The 25,936-nt window shown below is 40.0% G+C and overlaps 2 protein-coding genes across 2 annotated transcripts; one reads left to right on the forward strand and one right to left on the reverse strand.

The window, feature by feature from the left end:
* Window positions 1-16,732: 16,732 nt before the first annotated feature.
* LOC124302022 (uncharacterized) lies at window positions 16,733-19,634 on the reverse strand. Its single transcript, XM_046757767.1, has 6 exons — window positions 19,487-19,634; window positions 19,146-19,342; window positions 18,949-19,059; window positions 18,593-18,821; window positions 17,481-18,496; window positions 16,733-17,397 (listed from the first exon to the last, which is right to left on the reverse strand). The coding sequence occupies exons 1-6, from the start codon at window positions 19,632-19,634 to the stop codon at window positions 17,362-17,364; spliced, it is 1,737 nt and encodes a 578-aa protein (XP_046613723.1). The 3' UTR covers window positions 16,733-17,361.
* A 2,092-nt stretch (window positions 19,635-21,726) lies between these two features.
* LOC124302296 (7SK snRNA methylphosphate capping enzyme bin3-like) lies at window positions 21,727-25,007 on the forward strand. Its single transcript, XM_046758291.1, has 5 exons — window positions 21,727-21,900; window positions 22,420-23,368; window positions 23,499-23,889; window positions 23,978-24,196; window positions 24,283-25,007. Exons 2-5 carry the CDS (start codon window positions 22,443-22,445, stop codon window positions 24,829-24,831), a joined length of 2,085 nt encoding a protein of 694 aa, XP_046614247.1. The 5' UTR covers window positions 21,727-21,900; window positions 22,420-22,442; the 3' UTR covers window positions 24,832-25,007.
* The last annotated feature ends 929 nt before the right edge of the window (window positions 25,008-25,936 follow it).

Here is a 25,936-nt window from a genome sequence, read left to right on the forward strand (position 1 = left end):
TTCTTATTTATTGCCCGGTATTAATACCGCGATAGAGGAGGAAGAGAGGAGGAGGAAGAGGAGATTCAGCCCGGCGCGGTGATTATATAAAAGCACATTTTTCTATCCTCTCATTTCTTTTTCTTCTTCTTTTTCTTCTTCTTCTTCTTCTTCTTCTGCTGCCTTCTCGCTTGCAGGAATTATAAGAGAAAACTAACGTCGATGTTCAGAGATATGTGTGTGTATATACATATATAAAAATTGTTAAGGAAATATTATGTACGGACGTGAAAGAGAAACGAAAAATTACCACGCGACGACGAGAAATCTACAGACGAAGAAAAGAAACGGAAAAAAAGAATTCTGCTAAAGAGGAGATCAAGTTGGACAATTCGGAATCGGTGTATAATATAAAATCCACTATAACTTTGCCATTATGAAGAAGATGTAAAAGAGTTTATGTTTAGGTACTTGCGTACAAAATGTGATTTAAATATTTCGAATTCTACATTATAATAACCTGAGAGTGATCGTTAATATCGATTTAAACTGCGGAATGGAAATAAATACACACACACACGCACACATGTATATATATGAGAATGAAGTTAGTAACGTTGCCGTAAACATGCATGTTTAGAAAAAAAATCGTTGCTTGGCATCTTTTAAGATCAGCTATATATCTTGTAAAGCATGATAAACAAAGCCTGCTCTCATTTGAAAAACGTCACCTTTTTCAGAGTAATTTTAAATTGCGAAATAATGATTTTTCCCCTGATGTTAATATATATATGTGCATGAGATTATTTAGGACATAATTAGAAACGAGATAATGCAACGATAATTACATTGTATATAACTGGAACGAAAAATGGAAGTATTTGAAATCGGCGTATTAGATAATTTTATAAATAGTTCGCCAATCACGATTTTCGAACGCCTACGTAAAAGTAACAATAAATAATATAGTTCTACAGTAGAAAGCAGAACGCAAGGTAAAAGTAAAAAAAAATTAAAATAAAATTGACAATCTCTCTCTCTCTCTCTCTCTCTGTTGGCGAGGACCATGATTTAAGTAAAAACAAGGTGTGTCATTACCGGAGTGGTATACCACTTGGGATGTTGATAAAAAAAAAATTGTTAATAATTATTCAAACATTACGAGAGACCAGAACTCGATTTCAAACTCACGAAGGAATACCAGAATTATATCACGTATTATTATATATAGGACTGCATTTCACGGTCATCCGTTGCTTTACCGCACAATCTATTCACAAACTTGAAAATTTTTACTTTTCTTTTTTAAAACTATCTAGAAAAGGCTGAAGTTCGAAACTCTTCTCACCCTTTCTGCAGCACTGACAAAAATTTCATTTGTTATAGTAACTAGCAAATTTCAGCAAAACAGGTATCGTTAAAAAAACTGTTCGAATATTGTTGGAACTACGAAAAACGAGGTACGCCTAACCATTTTGCGCCATCGTCGATCCTTTTTTGGTTATTGCAACGAAAAATCAGTTTCTGAGGTTTACTATACTTTTTTAATTAAACAAGGCTTTAACGCCAATTTATCGTTGCACAAGCGTTAAATTATCGCAACAGTTGCAAGAAAATCTAGCAACAGCGATCGTAATGAGAAAGAATAGCAACGCATACTAGACTTTCCGGTAACAGCTGGAAAACGAATTTTCATTTTCTACCCAGAACTATATTTTTCGATTGTGGTAAAAAATGAAAATAGTTAAAGACTGAGCGTTAACCGGAACTAAAAATTTCTCTCAGTGAGGAGAACTATTATTTAAATTGTCATATAAAATCTCCGTAAAGTGCAGAACGCGCATTTTTGCATCACCATCTCACGATTATCTAGATTTATTGTTTCAAAATTGTTTACGAATATTTATACATTGATTTACGGGACTGCAATGGTCTCAACTATTGTCGTAATCGTGAATACGAGCTGCTTCTTTTTTTTTTAACAAAATATCAGGTACCGTAGAACTGTATTGAATGCCGTAAGAATCACTGCGGTTATATTACAAGCTGCCAAGTTCACACGCGTAATTTCTGTGCAAATGTGAAGAAGATTTCTTTTACCGTGTTCAAAAATTTTGCTTTATATCGCGTTTGTAGTAGCGATGTAATAAGTAAATATAAAAAACCGCGATGGCGACAGGTCGCGACGTTTTATTTATTAAATTTCCTCCTTTTTTTGTCTTCTTCTTCTTCTTCTTCAAAATTTCCATTTTTTCCCCATCATTCTGTCTTCCAGCTACTTCATCGACGTAACACGATAATACAACCATTTTGGTCGACTTCAAAATTCCTCGCATCTACAGGTGTCAAAATTATAACATACGTACGCGTAATAATAAATATACGCATAAGAAAGGAAGAAAACTTTTCATGATATAAAAAAATATATATATATATATAATTATTGAACAACCTCACTGTATAGCTACCACAATAATTATCAGTGTTCATAATATAGGCATATATATATATGCACGATTCCAAAGAGCTCCCGGAATATTTCAAATACATATACAATAAAACGCCTCGGTATATACACGCGTGTGTGTATATATATATGTGTGTGTGCGTGCGTGCGTGTATAACGGTGCGACATTAAATTAACACACTAATTAGTTAAATCGCTGGGACTTTCGAAACGACGAAGAAACTTAATAAACGTACGTACGTGCGCACACACATGCCGTTACGCGTGTGTATAATTTCTCTGTCCTCGCATGGCGCCACATTAATCAACCTGCAGCAGCACGTGAAAATAATATACCCGGTCTCCTCGAGTCGTCATAACGACGTTGCCACACACGCGTACACGCGCGTGCATGTGTAAGATACACACATGTGCCCATTTTTAGCATAACGCTGCAATATACGTGAATTAATTACATTGCAAACAGACATCGTGTCGCGTGTTAAATAAACTCCGAATGATCGACAGTATATTATTATGGGTACGATAAGTATACTGTAATAGATATTTTGCAGCGATCGTACAAAGAGCATGATTATTAATTAGGCGACGGCGAGAAATGAGAGAAAATTGGTGACGTTGCGGTTGTGAAACAACGGGAAATAAAAAAAAAAAAAATAAAAAAAAAGGAACGTAAAAATTTTGCGGGTCTAAAAGAGCGACGTGAAGAAAAAAAAAAATAAAAAAAAACTAATGATCTCGCGATAACAATTAATGAGCTGAATGAATAGAAAACGTGTGCAACAAGGTAGCGAATAAATGCTGGCGAAAAGTTCGACGTTTTGTTTTTGCTTCTTTCTCAACTTCTCTTACCCTGTAAATTATGCTTCATTTTTCTTTTAATCGAATCGATCGGTTCGATTGTTGTAAAAAAAAAAAAATTGCGTCGCAGGGAAAAAGGGAAAAAAGGAAATACCTGCGACTGCCCATTGAAAGACAATAAGGGGTTCCTTTCGACTGCTATACAGTAATACGTTCGTGTGCGTATAACTCGCGACGTTGGACGCGGGGATAATTTAATTAGTCCCTCTGCGACTCGATGGCCAAATGTGATAATAGAATGACCGCAACTCGCGGAGGAGGCTATGCGTGTGTTCTTGTATGCGCGACGAAAGGTCGGCTTTTGTTCGACGTGAGAGAGAAAGAGAGAAAGAAAGAGAGAGAGAGAGAGAGAGAAAGAAATGAAGAGAAATATCACGGTGAGAAGAGCAACGGAGAGAAAGTAGAATAAATAATATCCGAGTACCGAGTAGAGAATCAATGAAGGAGGAGAAAGAATTAAATGAGTGGTAAATGAATGTTCTTTTTATTTTAGACTTTGTTTTAAAATAAACGTTGTAACGTGACTCGTCAAGCTTTTACTATATGTACATGTAAGATATTGTTATATGTACCATTGAAACGTGACGACAGCGGGTAAATTTTACTGCTTCTTTTACAAGAGAAATGAAGCTGGGAAGATGATGTTTTTTTTTATTTTTTTTATATGAATTTTATAAGGTTCTCGAGAGAATTATTTTCAAAGATTCCCAATTAGCCGCATCGACGACGCGATTCAAATTGAAAGTTAAGACTGTATTATAGAATAAAGATGGAATATTATACACGGGTATATAAGAATCGATTGGAAGATATCGAATGACATCGGAAAAGAAAGGCGAAACGGCGTTACGCGTTGCAGGAAATTGAATTTAGCCAGTCATCATCGTCGTCATCACGTTCCGTATGCGTGTATGCGTGTAAATACGTACGTAAATCGATCAACGTGTCTAATCGCGTTCGTTTACATGATTATAAACAGGTATGTATAATCTATACGCTATATATATAATACATACATTTACATACATTTGTGCAGGTAATAAAGTGTTTCATTCATTACGCTCCGTCCGATCTTCGTGCTCTTTCAATTTTTTATTTCCACTTTTTCTATACCTCGCGATTTCTTACTTCTCCCTGCATCGATTCCTAAGGCCTGATTAGACAGTTATGTATAATGTACTTTCTAAAATCCGCACAGCACACGCACACATGGAGAATCATCATTGACAAACGATGTGACCGAGAAACAACGATCTACTTACGTAATTATGTTTGATTTATCGCGCGCGTCGAACAAACGAACGTCGCTTGACGATAATTGGACGCTAGATTATATTGATATTCTCCCCCCCCCCCCCCCCCCTATACGACGGTTTAACAATAAGAAACGTCTGTTGACATTTATAATTCGATTTCCCGTTTATTATTGGCCAGAGGTATAAACCGCAAAAACTTGATCACCCGATATCGATCTGCTCTGCAGATATTTATATATATATATATATATGTATGTGTAAGGTATAATATTGTAGATAAGTACTCGTGTAGTTACAGTATGTATATATATATATATATATATCACCATGCTGAAGTTGGCAATGTTACCGCAACGACTCATGCCACGAAAATTGCGTTACTTTTCGGTAAGCCGTAATAAAAGCAAAACGTGCGTAATCACATTTTCAAATCATCCTTCCTTCGAAGCCATTGTAAAAATATGAAAATAGCGATTTTGTTGTTCACGATGTCTCGTTACGATAAAGTTACCAACTTCAATCGCGTAGTATATCAACGATCGTAGCATTCTCTGCCCGATTAAGGGACGGGTGTAATTGGTTACGGTGTAAATAGAGGAGATTAGTTAATTGTGAGAAAAAAGAAAACCGACAGGCTCGGTGAAATTCTATACACTCACATTTTCCGTTTTACTCAACTTCCGGTTTCTACGGCAGCACCTTCATCTCGATCCGAGAGGTTTCTTCTTCTTCTTCTTCTCTTCGTGCACCTAAATGACCTTTCAGCATCGTCGAGTCATAACCAATATATAGCTGGTTTCAGGAAGGAATTATTGACGAAGAAGCGCGCGAGGCTATTTATGCAATTACTTTATTCTATTAGTCTCGTTATTTAGAAAAGGTATTCAAATCGAACACGGTTTTATGGGTTTAATGTATTTATGTGTTCACTGGTGAGCGTAAATAAAGCAGGATTATACTCGCGCGATCTTCGGATGTTTACGATTTTTTTTGCTCTCTCTGTGTCTCTCTCTCTCTCATCACAACGCAAAATATTGAACCCGTTCAACGGATCATAATTATTCCCGACAAACAACGATACGTGTCATATCTCGGCACTTTACTGAAAAACAAAACAGTCTGCGATCTTGAGATGGATGAAAAAACCGGTGAAACGATCGACATATTCGAGAACGGAAACGAATTCGGGGTAATTTTGTTATCCGGACGTGAAATTTCGATCACGTAGCCTCCGCGGACCGGCGTGAAGTGCGCGGCGAATGATTTCGAAGACGGGTCAGCCAGCCGTTAGGCGTTCGATCGGAAAGCGGCCGTTAAAGCACTGATCAAAAAACGCCAACTTCGCGCGGCTAGTTTTACAATTAGCCGTCGATTTCGTGTATCAGGCAATTTTAATTAAACGCACTTTCATCTTACTTCGCGTTGTACTTCGGATCGTTCCGCACCGAATAACTGCCAACCGCATGCCGTCAGCGATCGACACGAACTGAACCTTTTCGCCTACGGCGTGAGACGAGGAGGTGGGCGAAACTGTTGGCGGTCAACGTGGCGCTCAGAGCTGCGCGGCGGCTCCCGGTGGAGCGGGACGGCGGGGGGGGGGGGGGGATGTACGAAATGGTGGGGAGAAGGCGCCAACCAGAGCTCGGACCGCTGGTTCTAGAGGGACGCCTGAAATTAGGCAAGGTCTGACCGCGACGGTGATTTCGGTTGCCAATGATCAGGCGTCGCGGACTGCCGTCCCTCTGGTTGCCGGTAATCAGGCGCAGTGGCTAGTTTAACAGGTTTTTTCAATTTGTAGGAAAAATTTGGAAAATCTGGAATTTTCATCAAAGAATTTCAATTTCATATTTTTTAGCATAAAATCTGTCATTACGGTAATTATGATTTTGAGAAACTACCGCTGTCAGAGAAAAGTAGTTATGTTACAACTAGTGTAGATTCAAGTTTGTTTCGTAATTATTTATTCAACGAGTAACACGATTTTGACCGTTTGTTTGTTGATTTTTATTTTGTTTTGCTTTTTCTCCGGTGGACTAGATAGCGGTCGTTGCCACGTTTAGACCGAGAACAATGTATAACTAGAACTTCAATTGGCGTCACGATTTTTCAGCGTGTATTAATATTTTAAGCGTCATAACTTGATTTGATAAATTGATTTCAAGCTATTTCGCTTGTATGAACAAAGTTGACGAAGATTTTTCGAAAATGTAGTATTTCACTCGACTCGGATTAATATCGACGATTCGTGGTGTATTGTACGGTTAGAATTTACAATGTGTTTCTCTCGGTATCGAGATAGGAAATTTGTAACTTTCCTTCGCTGTACTTTTTACTCCCGTCTCATTTTTTATCTCAAACGACCACATACTCAATTTATCCCGTGTTCTTTCCAGAAGGGAAACAGTTTTGTGGGTTCTTGTGGAGCTCACGGTGCTTGTCATGCATCGTTAGATTCTTGTAACGGCAACACTTGCGTGTACAAACTATATCTTACGTATTCACGTAACGATGCATTTTTAACTCAAGTCTTAATCTTATCTATAGCTACGCGACCTTTCAACTTTAGATCGTTAATTCGTTGACTAAATGGGATCGCTTATCGCCTTCGGCGTTATTTTGTACATATATGAACCGGCTACATACGGAATTCGTACATATGTATAACGATAGTTGACGCTGTTACGTTATACACGTTATACATGATGTACACTGGTATTCAACCATTCGGTATGTAATCGACTTTACTCGAAGATCCGTACAGATCAAGATTAATGATCACGCGCGAACGTTCGTTGATGATCTCGATAGATTTCGATTCTTACATATTTTTTTTACTCTCTCCTTCCGCTACCTTTCTCATTTTTCCCTGCCATACGAATCCACCGTGTCCTGTTCACACTTATACTTTCAATTCTATCTATCGATTCACTCGTTGTCAGTTGTGGCATTTCGGCTAATTAAGAACAGTAGAGTAGGCAATGAAAATCGGTAGAATTAAATTCCAAGTCAAATTGCTTACACTATTAAATATCGATCAAACACCAAGGAAATAGATTAAGTTGGTCTTGTTTTTCGAGTTTTCAGTCCCCGCCTAATCACATTTAATCAAAAGTAGCGACCGCACAGTGACCGTGGCGATCTCGTTTCTTTTTTTCTTCGCCGTTGTTTCTTTTTTTTTTTTTTAAATCAGACCGGTCACTATCGAAGAAGATAGCCATCGCGCGGTTAGCACATGACGAGTTATTATTACCAACAGCTCGATTCGTTGTTTTTCGAATTTATCTCTACCAATTACACAACTTTATTCGCTCTCCCCGCGCACTCGAATCTCATAACCACCGAACAATTATCGTGTTTAAACCATAATTCATATTTTATTCGTGTACGATACTGCTAACGTAACGGCGAGTTTTACATTGCACAGGTTTTATAAGATATCTGCGTAATTCTGATTTGGATGCATTTTTAAAGTTTTTTTAAATTTATTTCTGTAAAAAAAAAAAAACAAAACAAGTTCGACGATCCTTTGCCCGAGTCGAGAAAAAGTCGCCCGGAAATGTCTATTGTCGGAATAGAAATACACGAGTGAATAAATAAAAATGAATTGCGTTCCGGCGACGCAACTTTGTCACACGTCTCGAACCTTCAGTCCCGAGACACTGCACATATTTTGGCAAGGAAATTTCTCTGCCGTGCCAATTTCTGTGCGGCGCGTTAATCGATGCCAAAACCGTGTCATCTCCTCACCTTGGCTTATGTCGCGGACATGCCAGGCTCCTAAACGCTGACATTTTCACGTGCGAGTTATCCGATGATCACGTGGGCGCGGGAATGCAAAACAACTTGGTATTTGTTAATGTCTGCACATACGTATTGTACATTATTCTCCGTTGAATGTGGTTGAAATTTAACTCGCTGTTTTAATAATAAATTATAATATACAAACGCGGCACCGCCGCAGCGTCCGGAAACCACCTGCGGAATAATTGTTGTAACGCAGCTACGCAACACCGCAAACGATTATTACGAGTTGCTGATTTATGTACAATTATCGGGGATGTAATTGAGAAAAAAAACGAGTCGAAGTAGAAAGTATAACTAGCGACGGAGAATCCGAAACGAAGAACTGTATTTTATATACGAAATGTGTTGGATATAATAAAGCAAATCGACAATGAAGTGTGGAAAATCGTGGAATTACTTCATATTTCTCTATCCGCGAAAAATAATCGATCATGAAATATGTACGCGTAACAATTTTTCGGTTTCTCGAGTTTTTCAGATCGTGTGACAAGGCGACCGATTACGGAGTAGGTACTTATTGAGAATTCCTCAACTTTTCGTGATCGCTGAAAGACAATCGGTCACGAAGTATGCGACTACAAGAATTCCTGAAAATTTACAGTTCGCATAAGAGACAATCGGTCACGAAGTATGCAACTATAAGAATACCTCGACACCTGCGAATTGTTCCAGATTTCATGAAAAGACAATAGATCACGAAGTATACGAATACAAGAATTCATTGGCTCCTGAAAACTTTTCCAGACCGCACGAAAAGAGGAACGATCACGAAGTATGTAACTACAAGAATTCCTCGATTCCTGCACTTTTCCAGTTGGTACGAAAGTCGATCGATCATGAATTACGTAAAATCTGCTGCCGGAGGTCCAACTCGATAAATCGTAGGACTGCGCGGTTCGCGCGAGAATAAATAAATTGTAGCCGAAAAGGGTGACGCTGTATGTAATGAGAAATAAGCGTAATACTCAACGACGCGTAGCCATCCTCTTGGCGCCGCTCGACTCGTGCCAAGACAAAGTGTGTTCCAAGAACGGCGAGCGAAGCGCGCGATAGGCGCGTTACGCGCATTGCGCGGAGCCTCGACACGTCACCGCGTTTTGCTTCTGCTGCTACTTCACTTTTACGCATTGCGCAGGGTTACTACACCTACTTGCCGCTTATGTGCCGCACGTCTCCGTTAGCGCCTTCTCACGTTCCGCGCCGCTCTTTTTCACCCGTCTCCAGACTTTGTTCTCTCATTTTCTTCCCGTTTTTTTACTATTTTCACCCGTCGAAATAGACTCCTCTTCTGCGGCGAGGGTCAAAAGTATAATGCCCACACACTGAAAAAGGATCGCGTAATTAATACGGAATTATTCAAGACGAGAAAATCCGTTTCGTGAACGGTTAAGATTCAAAATTTTCACCATTCTTAGATAAATGTCTAAGCTTGCTATAACGTTATTACGTCCATTTCGCATACAATCTTGGCTAATGTTCGTATTTTATACTACTTTTCTTCACCCGTTGCGATACACGAAAATTCTTTACCTATTGGTGAAAAAAATTCTTTCCACTGTTTAAAAATTCGATATATATTCCTTCTATCGCGCAGCCTGATTCCAACTTTCCATTCCCAATTTCTTCCCCCTCGATTTACCTACGACGCAGACTTTTCGGTTCCGTAAAACTTCCAGACTTGCGAAATTCAGATTTAGGACGCCACGCCGTCGTTTCCGGGCGGAATGAAAGGGCGTTCGAAAAGAACCGGCGAGGCCAGTAACGAAATATTTATAAAACCGGCGCCTCTGCAGGCTGTGCAGGGTGGTCGTCCCGGTCCTGGTCAGTGACTTCGCGTCCCGACGTTCCCCGCCGTCGAGGCTTCCTTCGGACTGTCCGTCGAAGTGTGATTCCCCATTGTTCTTTCCGGCTGACTCACCGACACAGCCTCTTCTTCCTGCTTCTTTATCCGCGGTCCTCGATACACGGCGTGCGAATAAAAATCACCGAAAATCGCGAAGGGATTGTCAAACCGTCCTCAAATTTCCATCTGCGCCTTGTTCTTCACCAAATTCCAAATTTCGTAATGATCGTGAGTACAAGGCGTATAATTTAGTAATGCCCGCTGAGCTAAAAATAATCGATGCGTCGGTTAATCGAGTCCAAAATAATACGCGGACATGACCGTGAACACGAGCACGATTAATCGATTATTGAGTATTTTTTTGAAACGGTACATTTGAAACAAAAATTTGGAAATGTGTTTTTTATAAATTATAGTTTCATTAAAACTATTCAAAGTTTCATGTAAGAATATTCATTTATCTTTAACTAATCATAGACAACGATAATAATTGATACTATAATCGCATAAATTGATATTCTATTGCGTCGTTCACGTGAGTAATAAAAAAAATATCGATTATTTTCGGTCATTCTTAACTGGTACAGTAATTAGTATCAGGTATGTATTTATACTGAACTAAATGAAGGATGATCAAGCACCGTACAGAATGCGGAGACTTGTAACAACGCGCTGCTGAATCAGCGAAACGCATCGCGTAGGTAAATTCGTTTAGGAAATTCCTCTGCACGTATTATCAGGTACACAACATACGTGTACTTACGTACGTACGTAGATGTAACGTAGAGGATAAATACTGCCGCAGAGCCGTACGAGATAACATTAAAAGTCTATTAGGTTGAATTTCGAGGGCTTATTACCACACCGCAATTCCGGGTCTAGAGTGTATATTTGAGTTGTGTGCGTCCAAGTTCACCGCATTTTTCCACTGATTTACACGCGGCTGCAGGTTACATCTGTTTATATTACATACGACGTGGCAACGTCTAACAAGTATATAATTATTGTTGACGGTTCGCGTTCTCGGAGTTTTTCACTTTCCTTAATCTAATCACCGATTGTTCTTATCCGGTGGTTTGGAAAAATTTACAAAAATATTTACTCGTTATCGTCCGAACGCGATTTACTTTCAGAACTATTCAGCCTGCCCATATATTAGGTATTCCAAATCTTTACAGAACTGTTATACATGTATATCAATGTAACAATCTGTAATATTATGTATATATGCGTTAGAGATATAGATTATTGTTAACCGTAAATATTCACGTCGGCGTAATTCATGCCTGCGTGATAAATATCACGTGGAAATTGTAAAACAAAATTTTTCCTAACTTTACTCAAGTATAATTATATGTGTATAATAACGCGTAGTTGCGGAGGAAAAATTTCCGTCTTTATATTATAACGATGAAAATGCAGCTAGACGATGTGTAGAGAAAAAAAAAAAGCACACACGCACGCACCAAACTAAATACTTTCAAGTTTCTGCTTCTTATCGAATCCGCTATCTTCTTTTTCTTCCACGATTTTAAATTTCGTTATGCTAAACCGCGGACTGATGCAATCTGCTAAGTTCGCTACCAGCTTTTTTATACACCGGTATATGCGAATTTTTTAATTATTTCTTTTTTTTTCTCTCTTCTTTGTGGGCGTGTGGGTGTGTGTATTTTTTTTTATTTTATCTCCATTTCAGGTCCTTCTCTCGTCGAGGAACGATAACGCCCGACGAAATTCAGGACTCGAATCAAAGGGGTGCGCCACGGAATTGAGTGACGCAGCCCGCAGCTGTCGCACGCGATTTGACAAATCCCGAAACAAGGCCGTCGTATATAATATCCAAGTTATCGATACGTACGATCTTTTCTTCTGCCGTATTCAACGACGAAGGAAGAATAATGCGGAAATTTTTTTATTTTTTTTCCTAAAAAACGTTGTATCGAACAAAATTTGCACACAGCGGATTGTGATAAAAGAAGAAAATAATTCGTAAAAAGAAATTAAAATAACAACTCTACATCAATAATAATTATCGTACTTTATGTCAAGACGAAATAAAAGTTGGTTATCAAAATTTTTGCAGTATACAAAATAAGAAGAACAAAATTGTCGCCTCGTGCTGGTAAAAGGTTTTTATCTTTAATTTTTTCACAAAAATTGCATCTCGGAGTACATATTAAGCAAAATCGTTTCAGTACATAGCAAAGAAAAAGTTCTATTTATATCTTACTGTTAAGCGTGACAAGATTCCTCAACGGTACTAATTTCCTATGATAAATGAAAAACAGAGTTTTTTTTTATAGAAAATCAATTCAACATCAACACTGCAATAGCCAGAAAATATGTCTGCATAGATGTTGACGACTATACCGACCTACGTATATATAATTACTTGAACGAAATTACTTCTTGTGACTCCAACGATATATTTTCTAACGACTAAAAAAGTAAAAATAAAAATGAAATTTTTCTCAGTCCAGATACCTAATAGTCCTACACCTATAGCTAATAAGGTAGACGGTAAAATGAAACGCAGGACGCGACGACACAATGCAGGAATCATCGTTCCAAAATTAAACATCCCCCGTACATTGCGGCCCTGTGTACATACACAGCCGTATGATATATAACGTACCCAGAACCGCGAATACGGACAAGTGTATACATATAACATATGGCGAGGAAAAACTAGGGGGCGACGTCCCGACGTCGCCGTCGACGATCAGGAGAGTTGATTAAACGAACCCCCGTCGAGCCGCTTGCGCCACTCCCTCAGCCCAACAACCCTCATCCCCCCGAATTGGAACCTAGCTGATGATGCTCGATTGCCCTTGAAGACGATCATTCGGTGCCAATTTCAAAAACACCAAAAATGAATTACGCGGAATCGTCAGATTGGACGAGACGAAAAGGAGATTATAAAGATGAGATAAAAAATTTAACCCTTTGAGTACACGCGTATTGTTTAGATTTTTTGTACGAAAAAAAGAAATTTCGCGAGACAAAAATTGTGTTATTTTTTAAGTTATTTATAGTTTGGGGAGGGGGAAAGGGGGATGAAAAATAAAAAAATCGGGCAAAATAGCGGTAAAATTAAAACTTGAGAACAGGTTCCGACAGACTCGGTGTGTACTGCGACGGTTGAAAAATTTTCTTTTCAACAAGCCGAAAACTGAAAGACTAACGATTACATAATATTGTGACCGTAGAATGAGAATATTACGATTTTATTTGTAATTTCAATTGCTTACCCAACGACGACGCAACTCGGTTAGCAACAGTGTCGAGGGAGAGATAACGCGCTAAATATGGCCTTATCGACACGCCGATGAAGGATGAGAGGGGAATCGGAGGCTGCTACGGGTCATCGCTGCAGCAACGCGAGGGCGACAAAGGGGGGAGGAGAGAGAAAAAGCTCGACGATTTGTCGAGAGGTCGAGAAGCTGACGGAATGGAAGAAGCTCCACATCTCTCGGTTCGAAAAACGTAACGGGACGGCTACTTCGATGACTGCATCAAGCCGACGCCGCCGTTCGAACGTTGCCCGGGGTCGACACATCCGCTGACGTCGCTGCGACCCTGTGACCCCAGAGAACTTTACACGCTGCGCGGTGTTACGCGTCTATGTATATATGCGTATTTACATTTCGGTCGATTTACTAAACGCAAATCGCCCTCACACTCCTGTCTGATTGTTCTGTCACGACTAGGAATTATGTTGTAGGAAGAATCCGTCGAAATGTCTGAGGGGAAATTTAGTTTTCGGATAAATACGCCTGCATTTAGGCAATTCGAAGCACATTTTTGATGATCGGTATTTGGCAAACGGGTGAAATTTAACCTGAATTGCATAAATGCAGGCGGATGTGTACCAAGTTAAGTTTTACGTGAAACATTTGCATCGATTCTCCCGGTATGTGTTGTATGTCAGGTGTTTCATGTTTATTGAATATTTTCATTGCAATGTTGGAAAACCGAATGCGTTGTAAGATCGGATCATGCGAAATTTTTTCAATGATACTTGAGTTAATTTTGACCCAAAAATCGGTAACGGTTCTTGTGCAGAATATTATTTCACAAAAATAGGATTATTATTAACTATAATCAGAAAATAATGAAATTTCAATTTCAATGTTCACAAGTTAAGGAGGTTGGCTTATGAATATCTGGAATTTTGTCGACGTGATGAATTTCGGATTTGATAATTGAACGGGTACTGAAAAGTCGACGAAGATGTATAAATATAATAATCTGCGACACGGGTTGCACCTTCGAACTTGAATGTACGATTATCCGTGCTCCGACCGCTGAGTGATTTACTGTCTTATTATTATCGATAAGCTGGAAACAGCTCGGTGCGCGCGTTAACTCACAAGTTTCTCGGTTAGTGTATAAAGCTGTAATCGCGCGACGTTATAGTTTTCTTAAACATGCAGCTTAGCAGCGGCTACCGCCGATTGCCGTTAACCCAGGACTTTACTTGCTTAGGCAAGTCGTAAAGGAACGACATTATGTATACTGAACGTATTATTACGCCTATATTACCCTGAAGCATTAAAAATACTCGCGCGTCTAGCTGCCGTCAACTGTTGTTATCGCTAGTGGTAAATTATGGAGGCATTAACCGGACGTATTATACGTTAATTGTGTATTTAATAAGCAAATCTCCGAGTTTATACCTCAAAGATTTGAAGCAAAAATTATCTACAACGAAAAAAAGATCGTTATGCATATACCATTGCGAAAATCAAGGATTATTCATGCAAACACATAGTCAGATTGATTACCGCTCCTTATCAACGTTACAATGCAGTTTCAGCAACGTTGAGCGGGTTGCTCGCCGGCAGGCGCCCAACGCTTAATTTACTCTTCGAACCGTTCGAATAGTGCAAACGAAATAATATATCAAAACAAAATTGACGCGTACGAATTAATTTGGCGGAGAATTCCGGTTCGTTACATTATATCGTAAGAAGAAATTGCGCACAAATATCACGAATACAATCGAATAACGAGTCCGAGTGTTTGCCATTGTTTATTCCTTTCTTTTCAACTTGAAAACATGTTTTTCAGTTTAATACAAGAGAAGAAAACCTCGTCATCGCCGAGGGGTTGAGGACGACGATGACGACGACGCCATGCACGGGAGAAGATCTATTATAATCTCGGGACGCGTTGCGTCGGCGTCGCGTCGGCAGTGTCACTGGAAACTACGGGACGTTAACCGGGTCTCTGATTCACCCAAATAGAAATACGAGCCGTGCAGTTTAACGTCCGCATCTCTTTTAGGAAGGATTATATACCGGCAAGCTTGCATGTGCAATACTTGCCACAACGATACGTGTAAAAGAGAAAAAAAGATAGAAGAAAAAAGAAAAATGAAATAAATAAACGCCAAGGGAGAATTGGGATGGAGGAAACGAGATGTGGAAAATGCCGGATTACGCAATTCAGTCCAATGTGCAGTGGATGTGGAATACGAGTATCGAAATTCAGACACAAAGAACTCCTCTGTGTTATACTGCTTGTATTATAATCGACGAACCGTGTGGTATCTTCTTTCCTCCGGAGAGTAGCCGCGTCGCTTCGCGCTTATCTTTGACCCAACGCCCTTAGATAACCCCGCATGTGTCCGACTCTGATGGACACGAGTGACGGGTGCGCATTGGATCCTGAACATTTTTTTGCTGAGGAATCCTTAGTGGCCGTATTTGTGAAGCAAGAGGAATGAGAGAAACAAAAATAAATGATTGAAAGTTCCAGACAGAACTACGGAAAACTCCCGGAACTCGAACGGCTTCTCTGTATAATACCTCGGAGTTACGATATTTTCACGTTACAAATTTCGGGGCGTAGATATATTCTACGTGACGTAATTTACTTGGTTTTCCAACGCAATTACATCGCAACTTCGTATATGCGTATATTTCTAAGCTTCCGTAATAGTGAAAAACGGATGTTGAGTATTATATATGCATGTAAGGATTCGGAATGTATTGTATAATGAAATATGTTGACTCTATGTAAACGACGACGAGAAATAAATTGACGATATAACGAGGAAATTTTACATGTCAGCATCGCATTTCGCCATACTAAAACATACTGCTGTAGTATGTAATATGTTCTAATTAACTGATACGGTCTTGATTTGCTTGAATGAAATCCTTCGCCTAGATTCTTTGAAAGAACTCTGTGTAACAAGAGGGTGCAGAATTTCATTAAGACAGCGTTAAACTAATGAGTGATTAAAATCGCAAATTCTAGATAACCTAATCCAGTAGCGAATTGATAGCTATGCGAGGAAAAAAATATTTCGCTTGAAAAGTACATATTGCAAAAATATACGCATACATATAGCGATGGATAAAAATCCATTCGTCGTGATTTCTAAATATAAGTATGATGCACGCTGAAGGGATATGGCGAATGAAATAAAACTAAACTGCGTATTTGTACAGTATTTGCGTTAATTACATAAAACAACCATTCTGGGTGTGAGTGTATTTATAGAATCAGATTCAACGCAAGTAATGAGATATCGTTTTTAACATGGAATGAAAATTATTAAATCACACGGCAAATATATCTGTAGGTACGACTTAGGCCAACTCGCGTACGCGTTTTTGCGTTATTTTCGTATTATCAAGTTTAATTGAAATGATTTTGGAGCGGCAGCGCGGCACTAGCGACTGATCTCTGAATCAGTAGAAACACCGGAAAATCTTTTTGTCGGCAACACACGCGACTACTTTAAGCTCCAGTCGGTAAGTAAAATCTTGTGTTCTCAGTTCTCGTTAAAAAACTTACTATCAACAAATCTTCAACGGCAGTGCCCCGTTTCCGCACATCGATAAAGAAGAAATAGATTTATATTTCTTACCCTCACATTATGTATCGATGTGATTTATTCGTTTTTTGTTTAATCGTCTTCTACTATTATATTAGATCGCATTACACCACGGTACGAATTACGATATTTAGTTGGTATTCAAGTTAAACCGACAACATTTATGTACGATAAATTAATTTGTAAAATGAACTGCCTGTTGCGATACTGATCATGTGGCCTAATACCTTATAAGAGTTGCAGTGAAATGAGAAGACAAAAAAAAACTTACGTCACACTTGACGCGCCGCAATTAAACGAGTTAAAAATCCTCATCACTAGTGAGCAGCTCGATGTACTGCAAAACAATAAGCGAGAAAAAAAATATAATATAAATCGGATACAAATAGAATATGTACTGGTACAGAATAAAATTCTCACCTGAATGTGCTGCGGTCTTTTTTCCAACCTCTCATTCTGTCGACTTACAGTCGGACCCGATTCTCCTGACGTCTCACTGAGCAAGCTCTGTCTTGCCTCGGTACGAATCCTGTCGATATCACCGTCGATAGACATTCGAGAAATCACTTTCTCAAAGCTTTTCTCCTGCTCTTCCTCCCTCTTCTTATCATCAAAGAACCATGCCGGCGGTTTGCGGATAGCGGAAGTCTGGTCTCCGGTTTTTCGGCCAGACTGAGTCCAACTTTCATGAGCCGATTCGTCTCTCGTTGTGAATTCGGAGAGTGCTTTAAGATATCGAGATCCCGGAAGTTCGTTTTCTTTGTCATTCCTAATCAACTTCTCGGACATCGATCCTTGCAGGCTGCACCGATTCTTTCTGTCCTCGTTGAGGGATCTCAACCTCAGGGAAAGACTACTGGGCGGACGCTGAGGTGAGCACTCTATCACTTCAGGCGATTTGACCATCGTTGCCTCGCCCTCTTCGATGACTTTGTCAATCGAAGACGGTTCTTTGTTTTTCGTTTGAGCAACGTTGGAATTCACAACGAGCTTTTGGAATGGCTTGTTCACCCCTTTGCGAATATCCGATACGTTCAGATGTTTCTTGTCAGAGAGAACCGAATATTTTTCTGCTACACCTTGGTTTTTCTGCTCTTTCCTCGTGTCAATCGCATGTCTGTTCAAGGGAGCCAGAAATGTTCCCTCACCTTTAAACGTCAAGGAGTCTTGGAGAAGGCTCGAATTAACGCTACAAGTGTCGTTCAACGAATCACAGTTCGAACTACTTGAAATTTCGGTAGCATTATTTATCCCGCTGTCATTGAGTTCTGTATTCTCATTTTCTGCTGTCGTTACTACGGGTGTTTTCTCACGTTTAAATGATGTCTTTGTTGAATATTTTTCCTGTTCCTTTTTTTTTGGTTGCTTCAGGGATCTTCTCGGTCTGTCGTTTATGACGATCAGGGTATTCTTTTCGATACCGCTCAGCCCGGCATCTATAATTTATATTTAACAGATCGTGGTATATAGTTAAGGCCTTTTCCATTATCAGATATGAATGAAAAAAGAATGATAATAATGTATTTTCTCACCGTTTTCAGAGCTACCAGAATCTGCATGAGGAGCAGGTTGAATTGAATTGGTGCTATTCTCCGTATTCTTAAATAATTTAGACAGCTGCTTGGCCAATCTCCAAGAGTTGTAACTGTATTTTTTCAATCTCTGCAAAATTGTTAGATGCATTGCCTCCTCCGCAATGGCACATCCTTCGACAATCTTTTTGCGTTGTGAAACGGTCAAATTTTTCCCACGGAGCTTAGCCTACACAAGTCCAAAGCAAATAGGAATAAGAGAAATTCACGTTTCGTATAAGAAGACCACGAGGATTATATTATTACAGTACGGTGGCAGTGGGAGTAGAATTTAGATACAAGATTTTCATATATACCTTCAGGGCAAACGAGGGATTCTCATTTCCTACAAATGGTTTGAAGAAATTGCTTTTAATCCAGGCGCGGTTCACTATAGTTTTGCCGAAAAATGTCACGTAATACTGGCTCTGGAAATTCGCAAATGAAATTTACGTCATACAGAACATAGTGAACGCGCAAATCAAAGTGAAAGCGTAACGAGATATTGTCTCACCGGTACGATCGAATTGGGATTGTCGAACCAATAAAATCGCTTAAATTCGGGAGAGAAGTCGATCATCGCCGGACTCCATGGATGCCCGATTACTTTGGCCCACACGATACTCCCTGCCTTGAATTTACTCTCGATGAACATTTCGTCCTTCGGGAGTTCCGTGCACTCCGGTGCCGAACATTTGTTTCTTGATTTATCTGTCGAATAGTAAAAATAAAAACAACAGTGAGCGTATATTTCAAAACTTGATCAATAATTGTGGTATCTGCTATCGGCAGGTGTCGGGATATTGAACATTCGCCACCGTCATATGATAAATAATATTTATATTTCAGACGTACCGGAATTCATGGAGCAATACCATTCTTCAGGTACTTCAAGCGGGTCATCGATGTTCGCTACGTAACGCCACTTTTTGCAAGTTGGTTCGCAGCATTCGATCCAGAGACCATGTAAGTTGGGTATCACGGTATTGTGATCGTCCTCCATGGCTTATATGGTTCGAAAATCGCAGACCTATTCGATAAAATCAGAAAACCCATTTCAATTGAAAATATATCCATATAACCGAGCCGAATAAAGTACAGATGAATGAAAATAAGGAGTCAAAGAATCGCACTGCACGAAGAGTTAGTTGAATAAAATGTGACGCAATTCTGAGATTTTTAGCATATCAATTGTATATTATACATAATAGGGAGTGCAGCCGATATACACTAGTTATCAATTATATTATACTATATTATTTAACAATAAACAATAGATCACGGACTATGTACGAATAAATTAACTATATTCTGAAGTGAGTGAATTCTCCCGGCTTCGACGGATTGGTCAATTCTTCCCGATTACCTTGGCACGTGCCGTTTCGATCATAATTCTTGAAGGAATAGCTCCAGCATAGGTCTTTTCTAGTTTCCTGATCATTTTCCGCCGCTAGATCCGCTTTGTTTTCCTTATCATACGTCAAATCGTTCTTCACTACGTTTCCTGCTTTGTTACGGTTCTTCTTTCTATATCCCTGACCCATTCCAGCAGCGAAGCTCTGCCGAATCACTGTGGAAAGGTTTGCTTCGTCTGTAGGGATGTTGAGAATTTTTCTTGGCATCACGGCAACGTCTATTAATTTTCCCCGCGTATATTTGTCCTGGTTTTGAACCGACTTCTTCGGCGTAACGAGGTAGTAATTCTCCTCGTTCTCCCTGTCGCTGTAGTAAACAAGCTTCTTTGGCCTCAACACCTTCTTGTCGAATTCCTTGCGAGACTTGATCGGTGCTCCTGGCGTCGAGGCGCATCTTTCCTGTATATTCGGTGGCGTGGCTCGACCATTTTCATTCACATCCTCGTCGTCCTCGCAATCCTCGTAGACCAAAACCCTGGCTGCAGGGTTCGTCCGCTGGTTGTTCACCTTGATGTCGAATCGTTGTTGATTAGTACTTGATACCTGAAATAATATTGCGCATTGGTTACAAATTATTATCTGCGCAAACGAATTAAAGAATGATAATCACAATGTGACTGCGTTTCTCACCTTGATACTTTTTTTCTCGACCTCGGTGAAGTCGTGAAAGACGCTGGTAACCGTATCGAAAAATTTCAATTCTTTCGAAATTATTTTACCCTGTATTTTACGATCACTTCCTATCATTTCGACTCCGTTCTTCGCTGGTTCGGAATTGAATATCAACGCTCTCGCTGCCTTCTTCTTCCTTTCCGCCATTTTATTTTGTACTTTTTCACATTGGGCGTACAATAAGCTCTTCAACGCATAATGTCATGGAGATATACATAATTCATCCGAAGATAGATTCATATCTGTATACTTACTTCGTTATCCAAAATCTCCGAAATGTGAAGCTGGTATGCAAACGTAACGAAACAAAAAAATCTCGCGAGTGACGATTAAAAATTTTAAACCGTCATTATCGCGGCTCTCTTCACATCGTCCCTTTTATCACGAGTAAATCACGCATTGGCCTTGCCAATGATTAATATCTGAGACTCAGACAAATGGGAAATGCCAATTATTACTGAATCGTCAATCACCACTGAGTAAAAAGAAAATGATAATCGGTATTGTAATAAATACGAGCCCGTGGTACCAACAATTTTTTTCAGACATTTTTTTTTTTCCACGTTCCTCTTTCGAGACAACGGCACAACAATTCAGAAATTAACGCAAGCTACCAGTTCTTTAATTACTTCTCATCACGTATACGGAAATGGTCAGGACTTACCTTAAGCAAGCAGATTGTAAGGTGAGAACAGGCCTGAGTTGGAAATGATAAGAACGAAACGGAATTAAGGTAACGAGTGCCAAAAGATCGGATGACTCGCAAGTGAGTTCGCAGAACAAAATCCGAAGTGAATATCTGTTTGAAAAACAATTGAACAGCAGCCGCGGAAGATTACAAATATCCGGCCAATCAGATCACCGTATACAGCGGCAAGGGCCAATGGGCAAGCCGCTTCAACGCTGGGCGGGAAACCGCGAAATACCTCTCCTTTTTTTTCGTGTTGCGCGATGTCGCCCGAAGTTAACCGAAGTCAGTTCGGCTCGGCAGGCAGCAGCCCACATGGAAAATGGAGATTGAACAGAGTGAGCAAAGGAGGCATTCGCCATCGTTGATGGTTGTATGGCAGGCGTCGTAAAACGGGCGGGTCGCTGCAGCGAAGAATAGAGCGTATTTGTGTGCTTAATGACTGTCGAAAGTGGACCGAATCGAGGAAGAAAATAGCCGCGAGCAGTTGAGAGGTAATGTTTAACGGGCTATTTGCCACAAAATTGTCAAAACATTATATTAAATTGCAGACTTCACGGGAGCTGAACCATTATCGGGGCACGTAAACTACCCATTGCGCATGCGCCGTTGCGGGAATGATAAATTTACGCGCAATACGTTTGGCTAACGTTTAATTATTCGACTGGATATATTTCCACCTCACATACCTGTCATTCCGAATTTTCCTCGAATTTTCATGCATCAATTCACCCGCCGTATCCTCCCATCCCTAAGACCCAATCTCTTTGTCATTTTAACTGATATTAAACAATTAACACCAGTCGTACTTAAAACCTTATATTTTACTAATTAATTAAAATAAGAACGTCATGTTGTTCAATTTCACACATTATTTTATCCATGCCACATTTATATCTATACGAGTCGACTGCTTGCCTAGTGCATTCGTGCCTTTTGTTCTGATTCTAGTATTCAGCATCAGGCGCAAATACAATTTCAAACAAATTTTATATTTAATTTTTTTATTTCAGTTCAGTGAATCAGAATTAGCGAAATGTCATCAGCTCAACTCGATCGTCAAATGAGGATGGGGAGTGTGAAAGAAAGGAAGGAGAACGAGAAGGGTAAAAAATCTGTCAACCTGGTTTACAAGAAGCACAAGCACGAGGAAAGTCGTCATTTTAAGTTCAGCAGAAAACGTTCGCAGAGTTTTACAGGGAATGGTAAATTTTTCCCACCTCATAAACGGCGTAAGAAAGACGGAGGTATTATTCCGCCGACAAAGTTTTTGCTCGGCGGTAACATCTGCGATCCGTTGAATCTGAACAGCATGCAAGACGAGGAGATAAACAGAGCGATGAATGCAGTTACTCCGAAGTCGAGTCCTTTGCCGACGCCGAAACATAGGAAAGGCGCCATCGAAGTTATCATTCCGCCTAACATATGCGACCCTCTGAATCTGAACAATTGTAATGACGATGATGAGTACGAGAAACATCTAATTTCCCCCACAAAAAAGGGCTCCAAGAGACGAAACAGAAAACGCAAACGCGCATCGTCCAGCTCTGGAAGGGACGACGCTATTGAACCAGCTTCGGAAGCAAAGAACAGCGAAAAGGAATCGGTAGAAAATGCCGAACCTGTGCCTGCTGGCGTTGAAGAGAAGGTCGAAATTAAGCTTGCCCCTGCACCTCTGAGTTCTCCGCCTAGTAATCCTCCAGTAGTGGAAACTAAACCAGAAACTACTAGTCCTCAGAAAGATAAGAACAAGTTACGCCTCAAGGGGCTGGACGATCTGAAAGACAAACGACTGCGTAAGGTGGACGTTAAGGATAAAATTGTCAGTCCTGTTATCCCACAACCTGGGGCTTGGAAACCGAGACCGCAGCATCGTGCTAGTCAGGACAAAAAGAAAAAGGCACAAAAATTGCCCAACTTTAGAGCCAAGGATGCGCAGTATCAATACGGCAACTATAACAGGTATTTGTTTAATTAAGTAAAGTTATAATTCTCTTAGTATTAAACATTTTTCAAATATCTACTTTTTTGAGTTTATTACAAAATGATTAAAGAATCAAGGACTCATTTGGTAAATTAATTTTATTTCTAGGTATTACGGATATCGAAATGCCCATGCCGAAGAAGATGGAAGACTCGGCGTGTTCGCCAGAAGAAAAGAGTTATTCTACGGGAAGGACGTGCTGGACATAGGATGCAACATTGGACACATTACATTGTCGATCGCCCGTGATTTTGCCGCACGTAGCGTGACTGGAATAGACATCGACAGGAAGCTGATTAACATAGCGAGGAAGAATGTCAAGCATTATGTGAACTGTGTCAGATCACCGGCGACTCATGAAGACGGAGGGAAAGGAAAAGACTGCGACGCGAGCTTTTATCCCCTATCGATGCCAATCAGCTACGGACTTATCGATATACCTGGTTTTACAAAGAACAAAAGTCAAAAAGGCTTCCCATACAATGTCACGTTTGTACAGGTAAGCAGCGATTTCATTTACATCTGCAAAAACTCGCTGTCATTCCAAAAAAGCGTCCTGTAACGATTTTTTCTCTACCATTTTTCAGGGTAACTATATATTGGAAGACGACGCGCTGCTGGCTTCGGAACAGCCGCAGTTCGATGCTATATTATGCCTGTCGATAACAAAGTGGCTGCACTTAAATTTCGGCGACTTGGGGCTGCAGAGAGCTTTCAAAAGAATGCACGCCCAGCTGAGACCCGGCGGTGTACTTGTACTCGAGCCGCAGAGTTGGGGCAGCTATGGAAAGAAGAAGAATCTCACTGTAAGTAATCGTGATCGTTGTATCTGGACGGCGCAGTTTTTTCGTTATTAAGAAAACTGATCATATACTTCTGGTTATGCTTTCAGGAACGGATATACAAGAATTATCACAGCATCGAGTTCTTACCGCACAAGTTTACACAGTATTTGCTGTCACCGGAGGTCGGTTTCAGTAAATGCGAGGTAGTTTCCATACCGCCACATCCTTCCAAGGGCTTCCAGCGGCCGATTCAGCTTTTTACAAAGGCACCCCTGACTCCCGAGACCGCAGGTGAACCGACACCAAGCTCGATGGCGCAAAGTGAACGCAGAGATTTTGAAAGGGATTTATTTCCAAAGGATTCTAAGAAGGAGGGAGGGAACATGTCGGAGATGAGTCAAATCAGCACGGAGTCACTCAGCCAATATGAGCAGTTAGAAAATGTTTACGCGCCCAGCGCCACACCCTGCTACGATACCCCGTGCCACACAAACGATAGTCAGCCGATAGAGCCTAAGACGATGTGTTACATTGATATGGATATAGAGAATGCGGAGAGCGCTGCTGCTAGTGCTGCTGCAAGTGCGGCAGTCGGTGGCAGAGGTGAGAAAACAGACATCGGTAACGATAACAAGCAGCAGTCAAAAGGCAGATGATAAGAAATTTGAAGAACTGTCGATGATAATCACTACGAGTAAATTAACCGAGTATCAACTAAAGCGGATAAAAGTTCGACCGCAGAACGAGAGGGTGATATTTGAGAGTAGAGAAGGAATAAAAAAAAAAAAAAAGGTACCTACTTGTGATAAATGATGGACACGATTGAAGCGGACAATTGATACTTTGTTGCCAAAATTCAACTCGAAACCACAAGAAAAATAAAGATATTGACAAATACCAGTGACGACAATCGCGAATGCCATAGCCTAGCTACATAGCGTTCTAAAAAATGTATTTCTGATCAACGAGATGGAGGATAACGTACTTTTCTTGGGCTCGACGGACAAGAAGAAGAAGAAGACGAAGGAGACGAGGAGGTGAAAAATAAAAAGAAGTATATGAATTTGAGCGGAAGTATAAATGCGGCAAAGTGCGGTAAAGCAATAGGTAATAATATCGATAACAGACGATGCAAAACACTGTCAAGAGTGACGAACCAAACCATGATGAGCGTAAAACAATTCTGCGATCGTTAACAACATGCGAGAAGAAACAGAGATCGATTGTATAAATATGTACGTAAATCTAAGGTAGAGCAATAGCTATGAGAAAGTAGACGAAAGAGACTGGAGAATAGATGAAACGAGTAAAGTGACGAGCAAAAGAGAAGGGAATTAATAGAAATGAGAAATATCTATCTATAGATGTAAAAAAAAAGAGCTATGTGAGAGAGAAGTCCGAAGAACAGACACAGCCAGCGACTAGGCGAGTGCGAACGCGGAAAGTTAAATCCGATAAGACGTAAGTTGAAATCGTACGATCGAACTTGAATAGTTATTCAGGTTGTAAATGGTGGTGCTAATAAGCCTGGTGTGCATGCGCTGTACCTGATTACCCGTTTACGTATTGTTGGCGAATAGGTACGTACTTCAAAGCCAAATGAAACGTCGCTGTTGTTTTACCATTTGATTGTCGACCTCTGTTTATATTATAATAATAACATACGCGTTAAATTACTTACTTAACATTCTCGCTATGTAAATACGTATATATATAATATTATAATATAACACACACACACACACGCGCATATATGTATAT

This window comes from Neodiprion virginianus, chromosome 4 (assembly GCF_021901495.1).
Source record: "Neodiprion virginianus isolate iyNeoVirg1 chromosome 4, iyNeoVirg1.1, whole genome shotgun sequence".
In the NCBI taxonomy this organism is placed as follows: Eukaryota; Metazoa; Arthropoda; class Insecta; order Hymenoptera; family Diprionidae; genus Neodiprion; species Neodiprion virginianus.

Bases quoted from the DNA above. Each gene is read 5' to 3' on its own strand.
- LOC124302022 (XM_046757767.1), bottom strand. From the start codon at position 19,634: ATGGAGGACGATCACAATACCGTGATACCCAACTTACATGGTCTCTGG. The intron at 19,060-19,145 runs GTGAGACAATAT...GCGAATTTCCAG, and splicing joins ATCCCAATTCGATCGTACCG to AGCCAGTATTACGTGACATT. The intron at 18,497-18,592 runs GTGAGAAAATAC...TATAAATTATAG, and splicing joins TTCTGGTAGCTCTGAAAACG to ATGCCGGGCTGAGCGGTATC.
- LOC124302296 (XM_046758291.1), top strand. From the start codon at position 22,443: ATGTCATCAGCTCAACTCGATCGTCAAATGAGGATGGGGAGTGTGAAA. The intron at 23,369-23,498 runs GTATTTGTTTAA...TTTTATTTCTAG, and splicing joins CAATACGGCAACTATAACAG to GTATTACGGATATCGAAATG. The intron at 24,197-24,282 runs GTAAGTAATCGT...TTATGCTTTCAG, and splicing joins GAAAGAAGAAGAATCTCACT to GAACGGATATACAAGAATTA.